The 17,109-nt window shown below is 40.4% G+C and overlaps 1 protein-coding gene across 6 annotated transcripts in view; it reads left to right on the top strand.

Annotated features, from left to right (window-relative positions):
* LOC139575519 (C-myc promoter-binding protein-like) overlaps positions 1-17,109 on the top strand; it is a 252,682-nt gene that overhangs the window by 151,069 nt on the left and 84,504 nt on the right. For 5 of the 6 annotated variants that reach the window (XR_011674965.1, XM_071400535.1, XM_071400533.1 and 2 more), the window contains one exon: positions 2,367-2,486. The exons of the other annotated variant lie outside the window; for it this stretch is intronic. Coding sequence is in view for 4 of the 5 variants with exons in the window: in XM_071400535.1 (XP_071256636.1) it covers positions 2,367-2,486 (120 nt within the window). In the remaining variant the exon portion in view is untranslated. The remainder of the gene's footprint in view (positions 1-2,366; positions 2,487-17,109) is intronic. 6 annotated transcript variants of the gene reach the window in all.

Below are 17,109 nucleotides of genomic sequence, written 5' to 3'. Positions count from 1 at the left end.
ACTGTAGTCCTCTAGTGACCTATTAAACACTGTAGTCCTCTAGTTACCTGTAGTCCTCTAGTGACCTATAAAACACTGTAGTCCTCTAGTGACCTGTAAAACACTGTAGTCCTCTAGTGACCTATAAAACACTGTAGTCCTTTAGTGACCTATAAAACACTGTAGTCCTTTAGTGACCTATAAAACACTGTAGTCCTCTAGTGACCTATTAAACACTGTAGTCCTCTAGTGACCTATAAAACACTGTAGTCCTCTAGTGACCTGTAAAACACTGTAGTCCTCTAGTGACCTATTAAACACTGTAGTCCTCTAGTGACCTATAAAACACTGTAGTCCTCTAATGACCTATAAAACACTGTAGTCCTCTAGTGACCTGTAAAACACTGTAGTCCTCTAATGACCTATAAAACACTGTAGTCCTCTAGTGACCTATAAAACACGGTAGTCCTCTAATGACCTATAAAACACTGTAGTCCTCTAGTGACCTATAAAACACTGTAGTCCTCTAGTGACCTGTAAAACACTGTAGTCCTCTAGTGACCTATAAAACACTGTAGTCCTCTAGTGACCTATTAAACACTGTAGTCCTCTAGTGACCTGTAAAACACTGTAGTCCTCTAGTGACCTATAAAACACTGTAGTCCTCTAGTGACCTATTAAACACTGTAGTCCTCTAGTGACCTGTAGTCCTCTAGTGACCTTTTAAACACTGTAGTCCTCTAGTGACCTGTAAAACACTGTAGTCCTTTAGTGACCTATTAAACACTGTAGTCCTCTAGTGACCTGTTAAACACTGTAGTCCTTTAGTGACCTATTAAACACTGTAGTCCTCTAGTGACCTGTAAAACACTGTAGTCCTCTAGTGACCTATAAAACACTGTAGTCCTTTAGTGACCTATAAAACACTGTAGTCCTTTAGTGACCTATAAAACACTGTAGTCCTCTAGTGACCTATTAAACACTGTAGTCCTCTAGTGACCTATAAAACACTGTAGTCCTCTAGTGACCTATAAAACACTGTAGTCCTCTAGTGACCTGTAAAACACTGTAGTCCTCTAGTGACCTATAAAACACTGTAGTCCTTTAGTGACCTATAAAACACTGTAGTCCTTTAGTGACCTATAAAACACTGTAGTCCTCTAGTGACCTATTAAACACTGTAGTCCTCTAGTGACCTATAAAACACTGTAGTCCTCTAGTGACCTGTAAAACACTGTAGTCCTCTAGTGACCTATTAAACACTGTAGTCCTCTAGTGACCTATAAAACACTGTAGTCCTCTAATGACCTATAAAACACTGTAGTCCTCTAGTGACCTGTAAAACACTGTAGTCCTCTAATGACCTATAAAACACTGTAGTCCTCTAGTGACCTATAAAACACGGTAGTCCTCTAATGACCTATAAAACACTGTAGTCCTCTAGTGACCTATAAAACACTGTAGTCCTCTAGTGACCTGTAAAACACTGTAGTCCTCTAGTGACCTATAAAACACTGTAGTCCTCTAGTGACCTATTAAACACTGTAGTCCTCTAGTGACCTGTAAAACACTGTAGTCCTCTAGTGACCTATAAAACACTGTAGTCCTCTAGTGACCTATTAAACACTGTAGTCCTCTAGTGACCTGTAGTCCTCTAGTGACCTTTTAAACACTGTAGTCCTCTAGTGACCTGTAAAACACTGTAGTCCTTTAGTGACCTATTAAACACTGTAGTCCTCTAGTGACCTGTTAAACACTGTAGTCCTTTAGTGACCTATTAAACACTGTAGTCCTCTAGTGACCTGTAAAACACTGTTGTTTCAATTCACTGGCCCACTAGGATCTGGGTTAAAGATGTCTTGGCACACACACACACACACACACACACACACACACACACACACACACACACACACACACACACACACACACACACACACACACACACACACACACACACACACACACACACACACACACACACACACACACACACACACACACACACACACACACACACACACACACTGTACAGTTACAGTCCATACTGTTTAACTTGGTCTAAAGCCAGACGGCCCCAGATTGTGTTGACATCCCGGCCGTGGACCACTCCTCGCTGCGCTGCACAGACACCTGTAGAGAAGTTCACTTGCTTCTCACACGTCCCTCACATCATTTTGGTTTTCACAGAAAGTTGCAAATCCCTCACAGACAAATTGATTTAGGCTACATATTCCTCGCTGAAGAACCATCACAGAATATATAATTCACCCCTTAACACCTTGTTTTTGAGGAGCCAAAATGGTGTCCAAGTTTCTCTTACCTTGTTTTTGAGGAGCCAAAATGGTGTCCAAGTTTCTCTTAATGCCTTGTTGTCTCTGGAGCAGATGGCAGCGACCTGGACGCTGTGAGTCACGGCAGCCTGGATAGCTCTAACACGGCCGAGCAGGGCCCCTACGCCCCTGACTCCATCAAAGTAGACCCCACTGACGATAGGCATAGCACAGGTACACCCCAAAATGGCTGCCGACTACGCCATCTTACTACGCCTTTTCTCAGTCTGACACGTCCTTTTTTTCTCCTCTCTCATTGCTTCCACACGGCTTCCCTCCACCTCCTCCCTGCTCTCTCCCTCCTCCTTTCTCTGCCTGCTCCTTCCTTCCTTCCTTACATCCTTCCTTCCTTCCTTACATCCTTCCTTTCTTCCTCTCTTCTTTCATGGCTTGTTGTCTCCATGTTTTTCCTCCTTCACTATGGTTGCTCTGCTGTCTCCCTACCTAACTACCCACTCCGTCCGTCCCTCCCTGCCTGTGCCTGTGCTGTGTGTGCCCGTGCATGCAGTCAGCCGCGGGGACTGGGGCGGTGTGGGGTCACTCACACTGGGGGGGTTCTGACCTCCACTCCCCCCGCCACTCAGGTAAATCTATGAACTCTCTCTCTTTCACTATACCTCTTCCTGATACGCTGTCCCTTTCTCAGTGTCTCTCTACCTCAATCTCTGTCTCTTTCTATCTCTTTCACCCTCTCTCTCTTTCTCTACCTCTCTCTCTACCTCTCTCTCTCTGGCCCTCATTATCTGACCCTCTCTCTCTATGGCTATCTTTCTCTTTGGCTCGCTCTATGTCTAGTTATGTCTCTAGTTCTGTCTCTATGTCTAGTTCTGTCTCTAGTTCTGTCTCTATGTCTAGTTCTGTCTCTAGTTCTGTCTCTATGTCTAGTTCTGTCTCTAGTTCTGTCTCTAGTTCTGTCTCTATGTCTAGTTCTGTCTCTAGTTCTGTCTCTAGTTCTGTCTCTATGTCTAGTTCTGTCTCTATGTCTAGTTCTGTCTCTATGTCTAGTTCTGTCTCTATGTCTAGTTCTGTCTCTATGTCTAGTTCTGTCTCTATGTCTAGTTCTGTCTCTATGTCTAGTTCTGTCTCTAGTTCTGTCTCTATGTCTAGTTCTGTCTCTAGTTCTGTCTCTATGTCTAGTTCTGTCTCTATGTCTAGTTCTGTCTCTATGTCTAGTTCTGTCTCTATGTCTAGTTCTGTCTCTAGTTCTGTCTCTATGTCTAGTTCTGTCTCTATGTCTAGTTCTGTCTCTCTATGTCTAGTTCTGTCTCTATGTCTAGTTCTGTCTCTAGTTCTGTCTGTATGTCTAGTTCTGTCTCTAGTTCTGTCTCTATGTCTAGTTCTGTCTCTAGTTCTGTCTCTATGTCTAGTTCTGTCCACTCTTCACCTCCTCCGCTGTGTCCTCTCTGTGGCCATGCCTCTTCGTCTGCTGCACTCCTCCTTTTTACTCATCTGTCTCTTTTTGAGGTTTTCCTCCTTCACTTTGAAAGCCACAGTCAACAATGTAGCAATGTAGCAATTATAGAACAACTTCCAAGGATGAAGGACTTTCATTTGGAATATAATGAATGGTTTAGATCAGGGGTGTCAAACTCATTTTGGTCTTCACCGATGTCCGGAGGGCTGCAATTAAAATGGGTAAAAAAATGTCCTCGCCGTCAACATTTGCATCAGAATAGTTCCATATCCATCGCTTCTGGAATGTTCCATTCTCCCTGACTGGCTAGCATTCGTTTTGATGACTGTTATCTAGCTGGACAGAGTGAAGAGAATGTAAATGACTGTTATCTAGCTGGACAGAGTGAAGAGACTATAAATGACTGTTATCAAGCTGGACAGAGTGTAGAGACTATAAATGACTGTTATCAAGCTGGACAGAGTGAAGAGACTATAAATGACTGTTATCTAGCTGGACAGAGTGAAGAGACTATAAATGACTGTTATCAAGCTGGACAGAGTGAAGAGACTATAAATGACTGTTATCTAGCTGGACAGAGTGAAGAGACTATAAATGACTGTTATCAAGCTGGACACAGTGAAGAGACTATAAATGACTGTTATCAAGCTGGACAGAGTGTAGAGACTATAGATGACTGTTTTCAAGCTGGACAGAGTGTAGAGACTATAGATGACTGTTATCAAGCTGGACAGAGTGTAGAGACTATAAATGACTGTTATCAAGCTGGACAGAGTGAAGAGACTATAAATGACTGTTATCTAGCTGGACAGAGTGAAGAGACTGTAAATGACTGTTATCAAGCTGGACAGAGTGAAGAGACTGTAAATGACTGTTTTCAAGCTGGACAGAGTGTAGAGACTATAGATGACTGTTATCAAGCTGGACAGAGTGTAGAGACTATAAATGACTGTTATCAAGCTGGACAGAGTGAAGAGACTGTAAATGACTGTTATCAAGCTGGACAGAGTGTAGAGACTATAAATGACTGTTATCAAGCTGGACAGAGTGAAGAGACTATAAATGACTGTTATCTAGCTGGACAGAGTGTAGAGACTATAAATGACTGTTATCAAGCTGGACAGAGTGAAGAGACTGTAAATGACTGTTATCAAGCTGGACAGAGTGTAGAGACTATAAATGACTGTTATCAAGCTGGACAGAGTGAAGAGACTATAAATGACTGTTATCAAGCTGGACAGAGTGGAGAGACTATAGATGACTGTTATCAAGCTGGACAGAGTGTAGAGACTATAAATGACTGTTATCAAGCTGGACAGAGTGAAGAGACTGTAAATGACTGTTATCAAGCTGGACAGAGTGTAGAGACTATAAATGACTGTTATCAAGCTGGACAGAGAGAAGAGACTATAAATGACTGTTATCAAGCTGGACAGAGTGAAGAGACTGTAAATGACTGTTATCAAGCTGGACAGAGTGTAGAGACTATAAATGACTGTTATCAAGCTGGACAGAGTGAAGAGACTGTAAATGACTGTTATCAAGCTGGACAGAGTGAAGAGACTATAAATGACTGTTATCAAGCTGGACAGAGTGAAGAGACTATAAATGACTGTTATCAAGCTGGACAGAGTGAAGAGACTGTAAATGACTGTTATCAAGCTGGACAGAGTGAAGAGACTATAAATGACTGTTATCAAGCTGGACAGAGTGAAGAGACTATAAATGACTGTTATCAAGCTGGACAGAGTGAAGAGACTGTAAATGACTGTTATCAAGCTGGACAGAGTGAAGAGACTATAAATGACTGTTATCAAGCTGGACAGAGTGTAGAGACTATAAATGACTGTTATCAAGCTGGACAGAGTGTAGAGACTATAAATGACTGTTATCAAGCTGGACAGAGTGAAGAGACTGTAAATGACTGTTATCAAGCTGGACAGAGTGAAGAGACTATAAATGACTGTTATCAAGCTGGACAGAGTGAAGAGACTATAAATGACTGTTATCAAGCTGGACAGAGTGAAGAGACTGTAAATGACTGTTATCAAGCTGGACAGAGTGTAGAGACTATAAATGACTGTTATCAAGCTGGACAGAGTGAAGAGACTATAAATGACTGTTATCAAGCTGGACAGAGTGATGAGACTATAAATGACTGTTATCAAGCTGGACAGAGTGAAGAGACTATAAATGACTGTTATCAAGCTGGACAGAGTGATGAGACTATAAATGACTGTTATCTAGCTGGACAGAGTGAAGAGACTGTAAATGACTGTTATCAAGCTGGACAGAGTGAATAGACTATAGATGACTGTTATCAAGCTGGACAGAGTGAAGAGACTATAAATGACTTATCTAGCTGGACAGAGTGAAGAGACTATAAATGACTGTTATCAAGCTGGACAGAGTGAAGAGACTATAAATGACTGTTATCAAGCTGGACAGAGTGAAGACTATAAATGACTGTTATCTAGCTGGACAGAGAGAAGAGACTATAAATGACTGTTATCTAGCTGGACAGAGTGTAGAGACTATAAATGACTGTTATCAAGCTGGACAGAGAGAAGAGACTATAAATGACTGTTATCAAGCTGGACAGAGAGAAGAGACTATAAATGACTGTTATCTAGCTGGACAGAGTGAAGAGACTATAGATGACTGTTATCAAGCTGGACAGAGTGAAGAGACTATAAATGACTGTTATCTAGCTGGACAGAGTGAAGAGACTATAAATGACTGTTATCAAGCTGGACAGAGTGTAGAGACTATAAATGACTGTTATCAAGCTGGACAGAGTGAAGAGACTATAAATGACTGTTATCAAGCTGGACAGAGTGAAGAGACTGTAGATGACTGTTATCAAGCTGGACAGAGAGAAGAGACTATAGATGACTGTTATCAAGCTGGACAGAGTGAAGAGACTATAAATGACTGTTATCAAGCTGGACAGAGTGTAGAGACTATAAATGACTGTTATCAAGCTGGACAGAGTGAAGAGACTATAAATGACTGTTATCAAGCTGGACAGAGTGAAGAGACTGTAGATGACTGTTATCAAGCTGGACAGAGAGAAGAGACTATAGATGACTGTTATCAAGCTGGACAGAGTTAAGAGACTATAGATGACTGTTATCAAGCTGGACAGAGAGATGAGACTATAAATGACTGTTATCAAGCTGGACAGAGTGAAGAGACTATAAATGACTGTTATCAAGCTGGACAGAGTGAAGAGACTATAAATGACTGTTATCAAGCTGGACAGAGAGAAGAGACTGTAAATGACTGTTATCAAGCTGGACAGAGTGTAGAGACTATAAATGACTGTTATCAAGCTGGACAGAGAGAAGAGACTGTAAATGACTGTTATCAAGCTGGACAGAGTGAAGAGACTATAAATGACTGTTATCTAGCTGGACAGAGTGTAGAGACTATAGATGACTGTTTTCAAGCTGGACAGAGTGTAGAGACTATAGATGACTGTTATCAAGCTGGACAGAGTGTAGAGACTATAAATGACTGTTATCAAGCTGGACAGAGTGAAGAGACTATAAATGACTGTTATCTAGCTGGACAGAGTGAAGAGACTGTAAATGACTGTTATCAAGCTGGACAGAGTGAAGAGACTGTAAATGACTGTTTTCAAGCTGGACAGAGTGTAGAGACTATAGATGACTGTTATCAAGCTGGACAGAGTGTAGAGACTATAAATGACTGTTATCAAGCTGGACAGAGTGAAGAGACTGTAAATGACTGTTATCAAGCTGGACAGAGTGAAGAGACTATAAATGACTGTTATCAAGCTGGACAGGGTGTAGAGACTATAAATGACTGTTATCAAGCTGGACAGAGTGTAGAGACTGTAAATGACTGTTATCAAGCTGGACAGAGTGTAGAGACTATAAATGACTGTTATCAAGCTGGACAGAGTGTAGAGACTATAAATGACTGTTATCAAGCTGGACAGAGTGAAGAGACTGTAAATGACTGTTATCAAGCTGGACAGAGTGTAGAGACTATAAATGACTGTTATCAAGCTGGACAGAGTGTAGAGACTATAAATGACTGTTATCAAGCTGGACAGAGTGAAGAGACTATAAATGACTGTTATCAAGCTGGACAGAGTGTAGAGACTATAAATGACTGTTATCAAGCTGGACAGAGTGTAGAGACTATAAATGACTGTTATCAAGCTGGACAGAGTGAAGAGACTATAAATGACTGTTATCAAGCTGGACAGAGTGTAGAGACTATAAATGACTGTTATCAAGCTGGACAGAGTGAAGAGACTGTAAATGACTGTTATCAAGCTGGACAGAGTGTAGAGACTATAAATGACTGTTATCAAGCTGGACAGAGTGTAGAGACTATAAATGACTGTTATCAAGCTGGACAGAGTGAAGAGACTGTAAATGACTGTTATCAAGCTGGACAGAGTGTAGAGACTATAAATGACTGTTATCAAGCTGGACAGAGTGAAGAGACTGTAAATGACTGTTATCAAGCTGGACAGAGTGTAGAGACTATAAATGACTGTTATCAAGCTGGACAGAGTGAAGAGACTGTAAATGACTGTTATCAAGCTGGACAGAGTGTAGAGACTATAAATGACTGTTATCAAGCTGGACAGAGTGAAGAGACTGTAAATGACTGTTATCAAGCTGGACAGAGTGTAGAGACTATAAATGACTGTTATCAAGCTGGACAGAGTGAAGAGACTGTAAATGACTGTTATCAAGCTGGACAGAGTGTAGAGACTATAAATGACTGTTATCAAGCTGGACAGAGTGAAGAGACTGTAAATGACTGTTATCAAGCTGGACAGAGTGAAGAGACTATAAATGACTGTTATCAAGCTGGACAGAGTGTAGAGACTATAAATGACTGTTATCAAGCTGGACAGAGTGAAGAGACTGTAAATGACTGTTATCAAGCTGGACAGAGTGAAGAGACTATAAATGACTGTTATCAAGCTGGACAGAGTGAAGAGACTTTAAATGACTGTTATCAAGCTGGACAGAGTGAAGAGACTATAAATGACTGTTATCAAGCTGGACAGAGTGATGAGACTATAAATGACTGTTATCTAGCTGGACAGAGTGAAGAGACTGTAAATGACTGTTATCAAGCTGGACAGAGTGAATAGACTATAGATGACTGTTATCAAGCTGGACAGAGTGAAGAGACTATAAATGACTTATCTAGCTGGACAGAGTGAAGAGACTATAAATGACTGTTATCAAGCTGGACAGAGTGAAGAGACTATAAATGACTGTTATCAAGCTGGACAGAGTGAAGACTATAAATGACTGTTATCTAGCTGGACAGAGAGAAGAGACTATAAATGACTGTTATCTAGCTGGACAGAGTGTAGAGACTATAAATGACTGTTATCAAGCTGGACAGAGAGAATAGACTATAAATGACTGTTATCAAGCTGGACAGAGAGAAGAGACTATAAATGACTGTTATCTAGCTGGACAGAGTGAAGAGACTATAGATGACTGTTATCAAGCTGGACAGAGTGAAGAGACTATAAATGACTGTTATCTAGCTGGACAGAGTGAAGAGACTATAAATGACTGTTATCAAGCTGGACAGAGTGTAGAGACTATAAATGACTGTTATCAAGCTGGACAGAGAGAAGAGACTGTAAATGACTGTTATCAAGCTGGACAGAGTGAAGAGACTATAGATGACTGTTATCAAGCTGGACAGAGTGAAGAGACTATAGATGACTGTTATCAAGCTGGACAGAGTGAAGAGACTATAAATGACTGTTATCAAGCTGGACAGAGTGTAGAGACTATAAATGACTGTTATCAAGCTGGACAGAGTGAAGAGACTATAAATGACTGTTATCAAGCTGGACAGAGTGAAGAGACTGTAGATGACTGTTATCAAGCTGGACAGAGAGAAGAGACTATAGATGACTGTTATCAAGCTGGACAGAGTTAAGAGACTATAGATGACTGTTATCAAGCTGGACAGAGAGATGAGACTATAAATGACTGTTATCAAGCTGGACAGAGAGATGAGACTATAAATGACTGTTATCAAGCTGGACAGAGTGAAGAGACTATAAATGACTGTTATCAAGCTGGACAGAGTGTAGAGACTGTAAATGACTGTTATCAAGCTGGACAGAGTGAAGAGACTATAAATGACTGTTATCAAGCTGGACAGAGAGAAGAGACTGTAAATGACTGTTATCAAGCTGGACAGAGAGATGAGACTATAAATGACTGTTATCAAAATGGACAGAGAGATGAGACTATAAATGACTGTTATCAAGCTGGACAGAGTGTAGAGACTATAAATGACTGTTATCAAGCTGGACAGAGAGAAGAGACTGTAAATGACTGTTATCAAGCTGGACAGAGTGAAGAGACTATAAATGACTGTTATCAAGCTGGACAGAGTGTAGAGACTATAAATGACTGTTATCAAGCTGGACAGAGTGAAGAGACTATAAATGACTGTTATCAAGCTGGACAGAGTGAAGAGACTGTAGATGACTGTTATCAAGCTGGACAGAGTGAAGAGACTGTAAATGACTGTTATCTAGCTGGACAGAGAGAAGAGACTGTAAATGACTGTTATCAAGCTGGACAGAGTGAAGAGACTATAAATGACTGTTATCAAGCTGGACAGAGTGTAGAGACTATAAATGACTGTTATCAAGCTGGACAGAGTGTAGAGACTATAAATGACTGTTATCTAGCTGGACAGAGAGATGAGACTATAAATGACTGTTATCAAGCTGGACAGAGTGAAGAGACTATAAATGACTGTTATCAAGCTGGACAGAGTGAAGAGACTATAAATGACTGTTATCAAGCTGGACAGAGAGAAGAGACTATAAATGACTGTTATCAAGCTGGACAGAGTGAAGAGACTATAAATGACTGTTATCAAGCTGGACAGAGTGAAGAGACTATAAATGACTGTTATCTAGCTGGACAGAGTGAAGAGACTATAAATGACTGTTATCAAGCTGGACAGAGAGAAGAGACTATAAATGACTGTTATCAAGCTGGACAGAGAGAAGAGACTATAAATGACTGTTATCAAGCTGGACAGAGTGTAGAGACTATAGATGACTGTTATCAAGCTGGACAGAGAGAAGAGACTATAAATGACTGTTATCAAGCTGGACAGAGAGAAGAGACTATAAATGACTGTTATCAAGCTGGACAGAGAGAAGAGACTATAAATGACTGTTATCAAGCTGGACAGAGTGAAGAGACTATAAACGACTGTTATCAAGCTGGACAGAGAGATGAGACTATAAATGACTGTTATCAAGCTGGACAGAGTGTAGAGACTATAGATGACTGTTATCAAGCTGGACAGAGAGAAGAGACTATAAATGACTGTTATCAAGCTGGACAGAGAGATGAGACTATAAATGACTGTTATCTAGCTGGACAGAGAGAAGAGACTATAAACGACTGTTATCAAGCTGGACAGAGAGATGAGACTATAAATGACTGTTATCTAGCTGGACAGAGTGTAGAGACTATAAATGACTGTTATCTAGCTGGACAGAGAGAAGAGACTATAAATGACTGTTATCAAGCTGGACAGAGAGATGAGACTATAAATGACTGTTATCTAGCTGGACAGAGAGAAGAGACTATAAACGACTGTTATCTAGCTGGACAGAGTGTAGAGACTATAGATGACTGTTATCTAGCTGGACAGAGTGTAGAGACTATAGATGACTGTTATCAAGCTGGACAGAGTGGAGAGACTATAGATGACTGTTATCAAGCTGGACAGAGTGTAGAGACTATAAATGACTGTTATCAAGCTGGACAGAGTGGAGAGACTATAGATGACTGTTATCAAGCTGGACAGAGTGTAGAGACTATAAATGACTGTTATCTAGCTGGACAGAGTGTAGAGACTATAAATGACTGTTATCTAGCTGGACAGAGTGTAGAGACTATAGATGACTGTTATCAAGCTGGACAGAGTGTAGAGACTATAGATGACTGTTATCAAGCTGGACAGAGTGAAGAGACTATAAATGACTGTTATCAAGCTGGACAGAGAGATGAGACTATAAATGACTGTTATCAAGCTGGACAGAGTGAAGAGACTGTAAATGACTGTTATCAAGCTGGACAGAGTGAAGAGACTGTAAATGACTGTTATCAAGCTGGACAGAGTGAAGAGACTATAAATGACTGTTATCAAGCTGGACAGAGAGATGAGACTATAAATGACTGTTATCAAGCTGGACAGAGTGAAGAGACTATAAATGACTGTTATCTAGCTGGACAGAGTGAAGAGACTGTAAATGACTGTTATCAAGCTGGACAGAGTGAAGAGACTATAAATGACTGTTATCAAGCTGGACAGAGAGATGAGACTATAAATGACTGTTATCAAGCTGGACAGAGTGAAGAGACTATAAATGACTGTTATCTAGCTGGACAGAGTGAAGAGACTGTAAATGACTGTTATCTAGCTGGACAGAGTGAAGAGACTATAAATGACTGTTATCAAGCTGGACAGAGTGAAGAGACTATAGATGACTGTTATCAAGCTGGACAGAGTGTAGAGACTATAAATGACTGTTATCTAGCTGGACAGAGTGTATAGACTATAAATGACTGTTATCAAGCTGGACAGAGTGAAGAGACTATAAATGACTGTTATCAAGCTGGACAGAGTGAAGAGACTATAAATGACTGTTATCAAGCTGGACAGAGTGTAGAGACTATAAATGACTGTTATCAAGCTGGACAGAGTGAAGAGACTATAGATGACTGTTATCAAGCTGGACAGAGTGGAGAGACTATAGATGACTGTTATCAAGCTGGACAGAGTGAAGAGACTATAGATGACTGTTATCAAGCTGGACAGAGTGAAGAGACTATAGATGACTGTTATCAAGCTGGACAGAGTGAAGAGACTATAGATGACTGTTATCAAGCTGGACAGAGTGAAGAGACTATAAATGACTGTTATCAAGCTGGACAGAGTGAAGAGACTATAGATGACTGTTATCAAGCTGGACAGAGTGAAGAGACTATAGATGACTGTTATCAAGCTGGACAGAGTGAAGAGACTATAAATGACTGTTATCAAGCTGGACAGAGTGTAGAGACTATAAATGACTGTTATCAAGCTGGACAGAGTGAAGAGACTATAAATGACTGTTATCAAGCTGGACAGAGAGAAGAGACTATAAATGACTGTTATCAAGCTGGACAGAGTGTAGAGACTATAGATGACTGTTATCAAGCTGGACAGAGAGATGAGACTATAAATGACTGTTATCAAGCTGGACAGAGTGTAGAGACTATAAATGACTGTTATCAAGCTGGACAGAGTGAAGAGACTGTAAATGACTGTTATCAAGCTGGACAGAGTGTAGAGACTATAAATGACTGTTATCAAGCTGGACAGAGTGGAGAGACTATAAATGACTGTTATCAAGCTGGACAGAGTGAAGAGACTGTAAATGACTGTTATCAAGCTGGACAGAGTGAAGAGACTGTAAATGACTGTTATCAAGCTGGACAGAGTGAATAGACTATAAATGACTGTTATCTAGCTGGACAGAGTGAAGAGACTATAAATGACTGTTATCTAGCTGGACAGAGAGAAGAGACTATAAATGACTGTTATCAAGCTGGACAGAGTGTAGAGACTATAAATGACTGTTATCTAGCTGGACAGAGAGAAGAGACTATAAATGACTGTTATCAAGCTGGACAGAGTGTAGAGACTATAAATGACTGTTATCTAGCTGGACAGAGTGAAGAGACTATAAATGACTGTTATCTAGCTGGACAGAGTGTAGAGACTATAAATGACTGTTATCAAGCTGGACAGAGTGAAGAGACTGTAAATGACTGTTATCAAGCTGGACAGAGTGAAGAGACTGTAAATGACTGTTATCAAGCTGGACAGAGTGAAGAGACTGTAAATGACTGTTATCAAGCTGGACAGAGTGAAGAGACTGTAAATGACTGTTATCAAGCTGGACAGAGAGAAGAGACTATAAATGACTGTTATCAAGCTGGACAGAGTGTAGAGACTATAAATGACTGTTATCAAGCTGGACAGAGTGAAGAGACTATAGATGACTGTTATCAAGCTGGACAGAGTGAAGAGACTATAAATGACTGTTATCAAGCTGGACAGAGAGAAGAGACTATAAATGACTGTTATCAAGCTGGACAGAGAGATGAGACTATAAATGACTGTTATCTAGCTGGACAGAGAGAAGAGACTATAAACGACTGTTATCTAGCTGGACAGAGTGTAGAGACTATAGATGACTGTTATCTAGCTGGACAGAGTGTAGAGACTATAGATGACTGTTATCAAGCTGGACAGAGTGGAGAGACTATAGATGACTGTTATCAAGCTGGACAGAGTGTAGAGACTATAAATGACTGTTATCAAGCTGGACAGAGTGGAGAGACTATAGATGACTGTTATCAAGCTGGACAGAGTGTAGAGACTATAAATGACTGTTATCTAGCTGGACAGAGTGTAGAGACTATAAATGACTGTTATCTAGCTGGACAGAGTGTAGAGACTATAAATGACTGTTATCTAGCTGGACAGAGTGTAGAGACTATAGATGACTGTTATCAAGCTGGACAGAGTGTAGAGACTATAGATGACTGTTATCTAGCTGGACAGAGTGAAGAGACTATAAATGACTGTTATCAAGCTGGACAGAGAGATGAGACTATAAATGACTGTTATCAAGCTGGACAGAGTGAAGAGACTATAAATGACTGTTATCTAGCTGGACAGAGTGAAGAGACTGTAAATGACTGTTATCAAGCTGGACAGAGAGATGAGACTATAAATGACTGTTATCAAGCTGGACAGAGTGTAGAGACTATAAATGACTGTTATCAAGCTGGACAGAGTGAAGAGACTATAAATGACTGTTATCAAGCTGGACAGAGTGTAGAGACTATAAATGACTGTTATCAAGCTGGACAGAGTGTAGAGACTATAAATGACTGTTATCAAGCTGGACAGAGTGAAGAGACTATAAATGACTGTTATCAAGCTGGACAGAGAGAAGAGACTATAAATGACTGTTATCAAGCTGGACAGAGTGTAGAGACTATAGATGACTGTTATCAAGCTGGACAGAGAGATGAGACTATAAATGACTGTTATCAAGCTGGACAGAGTGTAGAGACTATAAATGACTGTTATCAAGCTGGACAGAGTGAAGAGACTGTAAATGACTGTTATCAAGCTGGACAGAGTGTAGAGACTATAAATGACTGTTATCAAGCTGGACAGAGTGGAGAGACTATAAATGACTGTTATCAAGCTGGACAGAGTGAAGAGACTGTAAATGACTGTTATCAAGCTGGACAGAGTGAAGAGACTGTAAATGACTGTTATCAAGCTGGACAGAGTGAATAGACTATAAATGACTGTTATCTAGCTGGACAGAGTGAAGAGACTATAAATGACTGTTATCTAGCTGGACAGAGAGAAGAGACTATAAATGACTGTTATCAAGCTGGACAGAGTGTAGAGACTATAAATGACTGTTATCTAGCTGGACAGAGAGAAGAGACTATAAATGACTGTTATCAAGCTGGACAGAGTGTAGAGACTATAAATGACTGTTATCTAGCTGGACAGAGTGAAGAGACTATAAATGACTGTTATCTAGCTGGACAGAGTGTAGAGACTATAAATGACTGTTATCAAGCTGGACAGAGTGAAGAGACTGTAAATGACTGTTATCAAGCTGGACAGAGTGAAGAGACTGTAAATGACTGTTATCAAGCTGGACAGAGTGAAGAGACTGTAAATGACTGTTATCAAGCTGGACAGAGTGAAGAGACTGTAAATGACTGTTATCAAGCTGGACAGAGAGAAGAGACTATAAATGACTGTTATCAAGCTGGACAGAGTGTAGAGACTATAAATGACTGTTATCAAGCTGGACAGAGTGAAGAGACTATAGATGACTGTTATCAAGCTGGACAGAGTGAAGAGACTATAAATGACTGTTATCAAGCTGGACAGAGAGAAGAGACTATAAATGACTGTTATCAAGCTGGACAGAGAGATGAGACTATAAATGACTGTTATCTAGCTGGACAGAGAGAAGAGACTATAAACGACTGTTATCTAGCTGGACAGAGTGTAGAGACTATAGATGACTGTTATCTAGCTGGACAGAGTGTAGAGACTATAGATGACTGTTATCAAGCTGGACAGAGTGGAGAGACTATAGATGACTGTTATCAAGCTGGACAGAGTGTAGAGACTATAAATGACTGTTATCAAGCTGGACAGAGTGGAGAGACTATAGATGACTGTTATCAAGCTGGACAGAGTGTAGAGACTATAAATGACTGTTATCTAGCTGGACAGAGTGTAGAGACTATAAATGACTGTTATCTAGCTGGACAGAGTGTAGAGACTATAAATGACTGTTATCTAGCTGGACAGAGTGTAGAGACTATAGATGACTGTTATCAAGCTGGACAGAGTGTAGAGACTATAGATGACTGTTATCTAGCTGGACAGAGTGAAGAGACTATAAATGACTGTTATCAAGCTGGACAGAGAGATGAGACTATAAATGACTGTTATCAAGCTGGACAGAGTGAAGAGACTATAAATGACTGTTATCTAGCTGGACAGAGTGAAGAGACTGTAAATGACTGTTATCAAGCTGGACAGAGAGATGAGACTATAAATGACTGTTATCAAGCTGGACAGAGTGTAGAGACTATAAATGACTGTTATCAAGCTGGACAGAGTGAAGAGACTATAAATGACTGTTATCAAGCTGGACAGAGTGTAGAGACTATAGATGACTGTTATCAAGCTGGACAGAGTGAAGAGACTATAAATGACTGTTATCAAGCTGGACAGAGTGTAGAGACTATAAATGACTGTTATCAAGCTGGACAGAGTGAATAGACTATAGATGACTGTTATCAAGCTGGACAGAGTGAAGAGACTGTAAATGACTGTTATCAAGCTGGACAGAGTGAAGAGACTGTAAATGACTGTTATCAAGCTGGACAGAGTGAAGAGACTGTAAATGACTGTTATCAAGCTGGACAGAGTGAATAGACTATAAATAACTGTTATCAACCTGGACAGAGAGAAGAGACTATAAATGACTGTTATCAAGCTGGACAGAGTGTAGAGACTATAAATGACTGTTATCAAGCTGGACAGAGTGTAGAGACTATAAATGACTGTTATCAAGCTGGACAGAGTGTAGAGACTATAAATGACTGTTATCTAGCTGGACAGAGTGAAGAGACTGTAAATGACTGTTATCAAGCTGGACAGAGTGTAGAGACTATAAATGACTGTTATCAAGCTGGACAGAGTGAAGAGACTATAAATGAC

Source organism: Salvelinus alpinus, chromosome 5 (genome assembly GCF_045679555.1).
Source record: "Salvelinus alpinus chromosome 5, SLU_Salpinus.1, whole genome shotgun sequence".
Taxonomy (NCBI): Eukaryota; Metazoa; Chordata; class Actinopteri; order Salmoniformes; family Salmonidae; genus Salvelinus; species Salvelinus alpinus.
This window is presented reverse-complemented; position numbering and strand designations above follow the sequence as displayed.